The sequence below is a fragment of the Tupaia chinensis genome, unplaced genomic scaffold (assembly GCF_000334495.1).
Source record: "Tupaia chinensis unplaced genomic scaffold, TupChi_1.0 Scaffold147608_1, whole genome shotgun sequence".
In the NCBI taxonomy this organism is placed as follows: Eukaryota; Metazoa; Chordata; class Mammalia; order Scandentia; family Tupaiidae; genus Tupaia; species Tupaia belangeri.
In genome coordinates, this window is record NW_006207460.1 from 109,098 (window position 1) to 119,438 (window position 10,341).

The 10,341-nt window shown below is 39.9% G+C and overlaps 1 protein-coding gene and 1 pseudogene across 6 annotated transcripts in view; one reads left to right on the forward strand and one right to left on the reverse strand.

Moving 5' to 3' along the window:
- The window catches only part of FAM13B (family with sequence similarity 13 member B), an 87,737-nt gene that overhangs the window by 30,379 nt on the left and 47,017 nt on the right, over window positions 1–10,341 (reverse strand). For all 6 annotated transcript variants that reach the window (XM_027768840.1, XM_006169881.3, XM_006169879.3 and 3 more), the window contains one exon: window positions 388–452. In XM_027768840.1, coding sequence (XP_027624641.1) covers window positions 388–452 — 65 coding nt within the window. The remainder of the gene's footprint in view (window positions 1–387; window positions 453–10,341) is intronic.
- On the forward strand, window positions 8,102–9,416 carry LOC102487707 (coiled-coil domain-containing protein 124 pseudogene; annotated as a pseudogene).

Genomic DNA, 10,341 nt, shown 5'->3' on the forward strand with positions numbered 1-10,341 from the left:
TGTACATATTTCTTGAGGCAAGTAAGTCTTTCATTTAGTTATTCATAATTTTAAGACCAGGAATCAACCAACAGGTATACTCACAATATCAATACATTCCCAATTGTTCTACGAAACGGCTTAAAGTTTCAGGTTTTCAAAAGGGCTATGTTCTAAGCTCTGAATATCACCCAAGTTATAACTAGGGTTTGTATGATCCTACTTAATACTGAATTTTTGAGAACATTTGATACATATTATGCCTACCATTAAAAGTAGTAGTTCTATTTTTCTCAGATTATTCTGTGTGTTACAATGAATACATTTATCTAAAATTTCCAACTTCAAACTTTAACAGCTCCAATTCTCAAAATGACGTATTAATCAGCAATAAGAGAAAATGCTTACCTCTCAAGACAGCCATCTTCACTATCACCATGGTCACTGCATGGCTCTAACAGTATACCTACAGACTGACAAAAAGAACACCACCACTTACTAATAGAGATCCCAATACTCTCGAATTGGAGGAATTTGCCACTCTAAATTTGTATATTAGATCACAAGTTAGTCAAGCACCCCTTCTTAGCAATCATTTATAACAGTCTGTAGGAATTGGTATCTCTCTTTATTTTTTTAATTGCTAGAGAGTATGTGTGCTCCCAGAGAGAGAGAAAGCACCATCCGACAAGGTGTGGTCATGCCTCAATTCTTTTTTTCTCAACTCCTTCCCATCAGGATTTTGGGTCCGCACACACACATGCCTAGTTTTTCAAACTGTCAGGGCTGGTATTCAAACTGAGGTGAGCTATGTAGGACTAATTAAGCAATGCGCTATTGGGTCAGCTCTGCACCTCTTTTTTATTTTTCTGAAATGGTATGATTGCAAATGTTTATTGTGAAACAGTACAAAAGAGATGTTCTCAAAAAAAGAGTAAAAAAATCTTCAACTGACAGTAAACATCTTAAGTAACCTAGAAGACATGTAAATTTAAACTGTAATTATCAGGGAACAACAACAAAAAATGCCTTTGTGTGTGTACACATTAAAAATTAAAAAAAAAAAGGTAAATCCCAAGCCAGAACAGTACATCAATAACCTACACTGAAATAATATCTTAATATATAAAGAAAGAGAAGATAAAGATAAAATATTGGCTGCCATCATTTTGTGATGCCTGACTATAACTGAACCAAAGTACAAAGACTACTAAAACTTAATACCCACATATCCTACAACCACATTAGGCAACATAATTCTTAAATTTAGTTTTAAAATAGTCAAAAGTAGTAATCAAAAAGACAACTGGGGAGACCAGGAGGTGGTGTAGTGGTTAAGGTACTGGACTTCCACATGGGGGACTGTGGTTCAAGTCCCAGACTTGGTGGCTTAGTCTGTCTGTCTGTCTGTCTGTCTTCCTTACTTCCTTCCTGTCCTGTCCTGTCCTGTCCTGTCCTTTCCTTTCCTTTCCTTTCCTTTCCTTTCCTTCCTTCTATCTCCCCCCCACCCCTATCTGGTCAAGTTTAAAAAAATAATAATAATGATAAATAAAATAAAATAAATCTTAAAAAAAAAAAGAAAGAAAGTTGGGGGTAATATAAAAGAAAAAGATGAACTGACAGAAGTCAGCTTGGAAAGAAGTAAAAGCTGACAGCCAGGTAGTGAAGATGATAGGTGAGATTTAGAATCAGATGCAGAACTATGCTCTATCCTGTCCCTCAGGATAAAGAAAAATAAGCTTTATTAGAGTCAGTTCAAATATTCCAAAATTTCAATTTTACAGAGATGGAAATATGTAATACTTTGTCTAGAAACTAGCTAAAATGTATGTCTTATCACTTAACAGAAATTTTACTTCCTCAGGATTCATCCTAGATAAAATATTCCTTTGTACATGGATAGAAAGAAGGAAAGTTAAAAAAAAAAACAGCAGGCAAATAACCTGAACATTCTTCCCCCTCCCATTTGCCTTTCCACAAATATCCAGGTCTTTAAAAAAACAACAAAATCACTCTCATCTCAATCCAGGTAAGTCAGAGATGGTGGATGCAGTGGGAACAGAAGTCACAGCACAGTTCTTTTTTTTTTTTTTTTTTTTTTGAGAGGTTTTTACTATAGGGCGTGTGCACTCACTGGAAAGACAGAGAGACAGAAAGTGAGAAATCACACCCCCCCAGGGGAGATGGCCTCGCCGTCTCCATTCTCCTCTTGGGATCTTGGACACGCACACACATGCACCTGGTGTGAGGTTAAGTCACCAGGTCCAGGACTCAAACCACGGTCGACTACATGGGAGTCCAGCAACATAGCCATTACGCCAACTGCTGGTCCCACAGCACAGTTCTAATACCAACGCCTTGAGGCTGCAGGCTTACTGCCAGGAACTAATTAAAGCCTGATGGGCATTTCCAGGAATTTTGCTGGCTAATTCTTTATCTAGTCATTATTGGTGCTTTCCACATTGCTTAGCTCTGTATCTCCCCCCCTTCACTCACCTAGCTTAGCTCAAGTATGCGAATTATTTCTTTAATAGGTTAAATATCCCTGTTCCATTCTATACATTAAACAGTTAATAAATTATATATATTAATATAGTTCAATCTAGCCCACTCTCTTCTATTGAATTAATGTAATCAACACGGATGAGGTCTCACAATGGTATAAATCAAGTTAATGACCATCTCTTCTTTCTCAGCTATCTGTTATAGTTTCCCATATACTTCTAGCCACCATGTCTGAAAAGAGGTATATTCCAGGAGTTTCTCAAAATTTTCAAAATACAAAGAATTCTAAGTTTGGGGAGTAATATCAATAAATGTACCCTAAAATGGACAATTTTTATGTTACATTTACTGATATGCTCAGGTATTCTGATGTATGCTCTAATCAGGCTATTGACCTTCATTAAAGCTTCAACCACCAAAGTAGCACAACCTTCACATATTTAAAATCTACAAAAACCAATCCCTTTATTAAAAAAGAAATTGTGATATGGTAAATGCACTCACCATGGAGAGAGAAAGTGAGAAATCATCTCCCGAAGGGGGATGGCCATACCACAATCCCTTCTCCATTCTCTTCTCAGGATTTTGGGCACACACATGTGCCCAATACATTTATAACAATTAGTGCTCACAAAAAAATAAACAAAACACGGAAAGATGACAAATGAATAACCTAAAGAAGCATCTCGAGGAACTACAAAAGCAACAACAAAAAATCCCAATGGTGGGACCAGCAAATAACATAGAGAGTAAAGCACTGGATTCCAAATGGCCAACTCTGAGGTTTGAATCCCAGACCCAGTGGCCTGAAAATCACACCAAGTGCATATGTAAGCATGCCCAAAGTCCCAAGAGAATGAAAGAGAAAAGACTATGATATGGCCATCCCTCTTGGAGGCGATTTCTCACTTTCCTCATCTCTCTGTCTCTCTGGCACGCACATGTGCTCTATGTCAAACTAAGAAAAGAAAAATTAAAAAAAAAAAATCAACCCAATAATACTAGAGAAAAACTGTTAATAAAGATGACAGTAGAAATAAATGAAATAGAGGGACCAGCAGACGGCATAATGGCTATGTTGCTAGACTCCCATGTAGTAAACCACAGTTTGAGTCCTGGACCCAGAGGCTCAAACTCACGCCAGGCACATGTGCATGCGTGCCCAAGATCCCAAGGGGAGAATGGAAGAGAAAGGATTGCAGCGTGGCCATCCCTCCTCAGGGATGATTTCTCGTTTTCTGTCTCTCTGTCTTTCTGGCAAGCGCACGCGCCCTACAGCAAGAAACCTCCCAAAAAAAAAAAGAAAGAAAGAAAGAAATGAAATAAGAGAATAAAAAAATACAAGAAATTAACAAAACAAAAAGTTGGTTCACCGAGAAGATAAAACTGACAAACCATGAGCTAGACTAACCAAGATAAACAGAGAAAAGAACCAGATATATAAATTAGTAATGAAAAGGCAATGTTACAACAGCAATCATAGAAATACAAAAAATCCTGGGGTCAGTAGGTGGCATGGTGGTTGAGGTGCTGGATTCCCACATGGTGGACTGCTATGTGAGTCCCAGACCCAATGGCTTGCTTCCTCACTTTCCTTTTCTCTTTCTCTCCATCTCTCTCTGGTGAACACAAGTGTCCTATAGCAAATTCAAAAGTGAGAATAAGAAAAATTAAATAAATAACTTTTTAAAATATAAAAAATTCTAAGAGAATATTACAAATTTATATCAACAAATGAGAAAACCTAGATGAAATGGACAAATTTCTAGAACATACGATATTCCTAAATTAAATAAAGAAACAGAAATCCAGAACAGACCAATAATAAGCAATGAAATTGAAACAGTAATAGTCTCCAAACAAAGAAAAGCCCAGGTCCTGATGGCTTCACTGCTGAATTCTTTAAAACTTTTAGAGAAGAATTAATTCTAATACTCTTCAAACTACTTCAAAAGATCCAAATGAAAGAAACTCTACCAAATTAATTCTATGAAGCCTCTATCACCTTGATATCAAAAGCAGAAAAGGACATAACAAAAAAAGGAAACTGCAGGCCAATATCCCTGATGAATACAGATGCAAAAATCAACAAAATACTAGCAAACTGAATACAACAGCACATTTAAAAGATTATAGGGGCCAGTAGATGGCATAGTGGTTAAGACGTTAGACTCCCACAGTCTGAGTCTTAGACCCCAGTGGCTTGAAAGTCACACCACGAGCATGTGCGTGCATGCCCAAAATCCAAAGAGGAGAACAGAGAAGGGACTGCAGGGTGGCCCTCCCTACTAGGGGTAATTTCTCACTTTCTCTCTCTCTCTGGCAAGTGCAAATGCCCTTTAGCAAAATCTTTCTAAAAGGGACCAGCTGATGGTGATGGTTACATTGCTGGACTCCCACATGGCCAACTGTGGCTCAAGTCCTGGACCTGGTAGCTTGAAACTCACACTGAACACATGTGCGTGTATGCCCAATATCCTGAGAGGGAAATGAAAAAGGGACTGCAGCATAGCCATCCCCCTGGGGGCTGATTTCTCACTTTCTTCTCTCTCTCCAGTGAGCACACGTGCCCTATAATAAAAATCTCTCTTAAAAATAAAAACTCTCTAAAAATAAAAGATTATAAACCGAGGCCAGCAGGTGACATGGTGATCAAGACACTGGACTTTCACATGGCCAAACTCAGTTTGAGTCCTTGACCTGGCAGCTTGCTGTATCACTCTCCCTCTCTCTCTCTGGTCAAACTGAAGAATAATAAATAAAGGGAACCAGCAGTTAGCGTAATGGCTATGTCGCTGGATTCCCACGTAGTCGACCGCGGTTCGTGTCCCGGACCCGGTGGCTTAAAACTCACGCCGGGCACGTGTGCGTGCGTGCCCAAGATCCCAAGAGGAGAATGGAGGAGAAGGGATTGCGGCGTGACCATTCCCCCGGGGAGGTGATTTCTCGCTTTCTGTCTCTATGTCTCTCTCTGTCTGTCTGGCGAGTGCACGCGCCCTACAGTGAAAATCTCTCCAAAAAAAAAAGAAGAATAAATAAACAAAATTAATAAATATTAGTAATTCTTCAAAAAAAAAGATTATACACATGAACAGGTAAACTTTATCCCAGAGATGTAAGGATGGTTCAACATATGCAAAAATATAAATATAATACATCACATTAACACAAGGTAAGATAAAAACCCTACGATCATATCAATTGATGCAAAAAAAAAAAAACATTCAATAAAGTACAATATCTCTTCATGATTAAAACTCCCCACCAAATAAAAGACAGAAGGAACATTTTTCAAAACAATAAAAGCCATACATGATAAAACCATAGTTAACATTATAGTAAGGAGAAAAGGTGGAAGCTTTCCCATAAAAACTGGAACAATGCTGTCTACTTTTTCCTCTCCTTCAGCACAGTACTGGAAGTCCTTGCCAATGAGACAGGAGAACAAAATCAAAGACATTCAAATAGGAAAAGAAGTGAAATTGTCCCTATTCACAGATGACATAATTATATACACAGAAAATCCAAAAGAGCGCATGAAAAAACTCCTAGAAATGAATTCAGTACAGTTGAAAAATACAAAATCAATATACAAGGCCAGCCAGGTGGTATTGTGGTTAAAGCATCTGGATTCTGCTTGGCCAACTGTGTGGTCTGAGTCCTGAACTTGATGATTTTAAAAACACACCAGGCTCATGTACATGTGTGCTCAAAATCCTGAGAGGAGAATGGAGAAGGGACTGTAGCATGGTCACCCCTCGGAGAGTGCTTTCTCACTCCCACACCCTCCTCTGTCTCTCTGGCGAGTGAGTGCACACACAATCCAGCAAGTTTAAAAAAAAAAATCAACTTACAAAAATCTGTAGCATTTTCAGACACCAACAATGAACAAACTGAAGCAGAACTAAAGGAAACAATCACATTAACAAAGCCACAAAAACAAATGAAAAAAACCACTTAGGTATAAACCTAACCAAGGAGGTGAACAAACCCTACAGAGAATACTATGAAAAACTGAAAAAAGAAATTGGCTAATACACAAAAGTGAAATGATATCCCATGTTCCTGGATTGGAAGAATTAATACTATCAAAATGTCAAGTCTACCCAAATTAAATTACAAATTCAAACAATTGTGATCAAATTACCAGTTGGCATTCTTCACAGAAATGAAAAAAATAATCGTGAAATTTGTCTGGAATAATAAAAGGCCCTGCATCACGAAAACAGAACCGTGCAAAAAGAATAAAGTAGGAGACACCTCACTAACTGACTTCAAAATGTGTTACAAAGCTGTGATAATCAAAACAGCATGGTACTGGCACAGAAACAGAAACACAGATCAATAAAACAGAATAGAAAATTCAGGAATAAACCTCAAGCATACAGCCAACTAATTTTTAACAAAGGGCACAAGACAATCCAGTGGGGAAAATGAAGCTGGAAGAACTGGATATCCACCTGAAGAAAAATTAAAATGAATGCCTATCTCCCATCATTAACAAAAATAAACTTGAAATGGACCAAAAGTCTAAATGTAAAGCCTGAAACTATAAAACTGCTTGTAGAAAACACAGGGAAAACACTGGAGATAGAGGAGTAGGCAACAATTTCTTAAATAAGACCCCTAAAGCATAGGCAACGATTCCAAAAATAGACAAGTGGGATTACATCAAGCTATAAAGCTTCTGCACAGCAAAGGAAGTAATAACCAAAGTGAATAGACAACTCTCAGAATGGGATAAAGTATTTGCAGGCTTTGCTTCAGATAATCAGAATATATACAGAAGTTAAGCAGCTCACCCACAAGAAAAAAATTAATAATAATAACTCAACTAAAAAATGGGCAAAAGCAGACCAGGAGAGGGCATGGCAGTTAAGGTGCTGGATCTCATATGGCCAACTGCACAGTTAAAGTCCCAGACCCAGTCAGTCATGTGTGCTCAAAATCCCAAAAGGAGAAGAGAGAGAAGGGACTGCAGGGTAGCCATCCCCCCTGGGGGGTTATTTCTCACTTTCTCTGTCTCTCTGGCAAGCACAAGCAGCCTAATGCAAAAAAAAAAAAAAAAAAAAAAAAAGAATAGTTTGTATTTTCCTCGAAAGAAAGAAAGAAAATGAGTTGAACAGACAACTCCCTAAAGACATACAAATGGCCAAAATGCATATGAAAAAATGTTCAACATCTCTTACCACAGAAAAGTACCAAAACAAACAAACAAATAAGCAAAAAACACACTAAGAAACCACTTAGCCCCAGTAAGAATGGCCTTGAACAAGAAAATGAAGAATGACAAGTGCTGGTGAGGTTGTAGTGAAAAGGGAGCTCTTCGACACTGCTGGTGGGTATGTAAATTGGTACAGTGACTAAGGAGATTCCTTGAAAACAAACAGAACTACCACATCACCCAATAAATCCTTTGTATTTACCCAAAGGAAAAGAAAATACTCAGTCGGAAGGACACACTTACACATCCATATTTATTGCAGTATTATTCACAATTGCTAAGACAAAGAACCCAATCTAAGTCCCCAAAAACTGATGACTGAAGAAACTGGAACATGTACACTATGGAATATTAGTCAGTTATAAGAAACAATGACATCCTGTCATTTAATAAAGTGCACGAGTTTAAAAGATTTAATACTAAGTGAAGTAAAGCCAGACTATGAAAAACACTGTGTATCTCCACTCAAAGCTGTGATAATCAAAAGAGCATGGTACTGGCACAAAAACAGAAACACAGATATATACTGAATGTCTGGCATTCTATGGCAGAGATTAAAGATCTTAAGGTATGTAGTACAGACAACAAGTATAGATACCAGACACTGTATGGGAGAATGGTGATTAGTAGACGGTGGGTGGACAGGGTTCAGGGAAGGAATACTTAACAGACATAAGAACGCAAAGTTATGCATTGTCAATGTAATCAATATGTGGTAATATCCTTGATTTTATTGTCACATTGTGCATATACACTTTGAAAAGCCAAATTGAGTGCTATAGAGATGTACAGTAATAAATAATTTTTTTTAAAAATGACAGTAAAATGTAAAGGAAAACAAAAATTAAAAATACAGACCAAAAAAAAGAAAGGAAGAAAGAAAATGAAGCCAGTGCAATGACTCGGTGGTTAATTTAAGGGAGTTGTACCCCATATGACCAAGAGTGGATTAAATCTCAGCCCTAGCGGGCCATCACTGGAAGAAGGAGTTGATGAAGGATGCCCAAGAAGTTCCAGGGCAAGAACACCAAGTCTGCAGCACCAGGGCGCACAGGGCTGAGGCCAAGGCTGCAGCCAATGCCAGGAAGCGGGAGAAGCTGGAGAAATGCCCACTGGCAGGAGGAAGACGAACATGTCATGAGGAAGGAACAGCACAAGAAGGAGAAGGGGAGGCACTTGGAACAGCTGGAGCAGAAGGAGATGCAGCGCCAGCTGGAGGAGGAGGACTTAAAGCTAAAGGGCAGCAAGGCCCCCAGGATGGCCAAGCTCAACAAAGTCACCCACGCCCAGATGGAGAACACACTACAGTGCGACCATCAGCACATGGAGGCCATGGACCCAGCAGAGAAAGCCAAGAGCCATCTGGAGAACGTGGAGGAGAACGTGAACCTCCGAGTTCTGGAGGAGGGCAGCATGGAGGCATGCACCATCAATAACGACATAGCAGAGGTGCTCAGCGTGGCAGAGGAGGGAGCCAACCAGCACCCCGAGGGTCACATGCGGGCAGCCTTCACGGCCTTCAAGGAAGTCCAGCTGCTAAGGTTCAAGCAGGAGAATCCCAGCATGCGGCTGTCACAGCTGAAGCAGCTGCTCAAGGAGGAATGGCTTTGCTCTCCTGACAACCCTATGAACCAGCAGCCGTGCCTCTCAATGCCCCCAAGTGAGCCTAAAAATGGGGAAGCTGCCCTGTGGCCAGTCCAGGTCCCAATGGTTCTCATGCTGCCGCCAAGGCAGCTCTGAGGATTACAGAGAGGTCCCAGGGACCTAGCTAGCACCTGTCCCAAGGGCTGTGTGCCAACACCAGCCACCCCTCTTCCAGCCAGAGTCCCTGCTCTGAGTGACACTCCCATCCCCCTAGCAGGTGTGCATAAAGCCCCTAGCTGAGGTGCCCAACAAAGGTGGTAGATGGGCAAAAATAAAATAAATCTCAGCCCTGGCAGCTTGAAAACTATGCCAGGTGCATGGATGTGTGCATGTGCACTTAAAATTCCAACAAGAGATGTATGTATGTCCACCTAAAATCTCAACAGGTTGGAGAAACAGAGAAGGGATTGCAGTTTGACCAGACTCCACTGGATAGAGCTTTCTCCCTCTTTCCTGATAACACACACTCTCTGGCAATTAAAAACACAAAGTCCGGGACCAGCAGGCGGCATAATAGGTTGCTGGACTCCACTTACTTAACTACGTTTAGTGTCCCAGACCTGGCGGCTTAAAACACAACACAGGGTACGTGTGCACGCCTGCATGTGTGCCCAAAATCCCAAGAGGAGAAGGGATTGTGGAGTAGCCAACCCTCACCGGGGGGGGGCGGGGAGGGGGAATTTTCTTGTTTCCTGTCTCTCTGTCTTTGTGGAGAGCACATGCGCCCTTTAGCAAAAACCTCTCCCCGCCCCCCAAAAAAAATGGAGATTTCCATTGTAGAGGGAAAGTTCTCTTTTTTAATATGATTTTTATTATTTATACATTAGTCATTATACATCATTTAGATTGTAAAGAGACTTTACCCAGCATGATATACACCTCAATGCAGCCTAGTTGAGAATACTATACATGTCCTCATTAACAAATAATAAATCATATCTGTGTCCCACAAATGTCTTACCTCTCTATTTTTCCCCCCAAATTTCCTT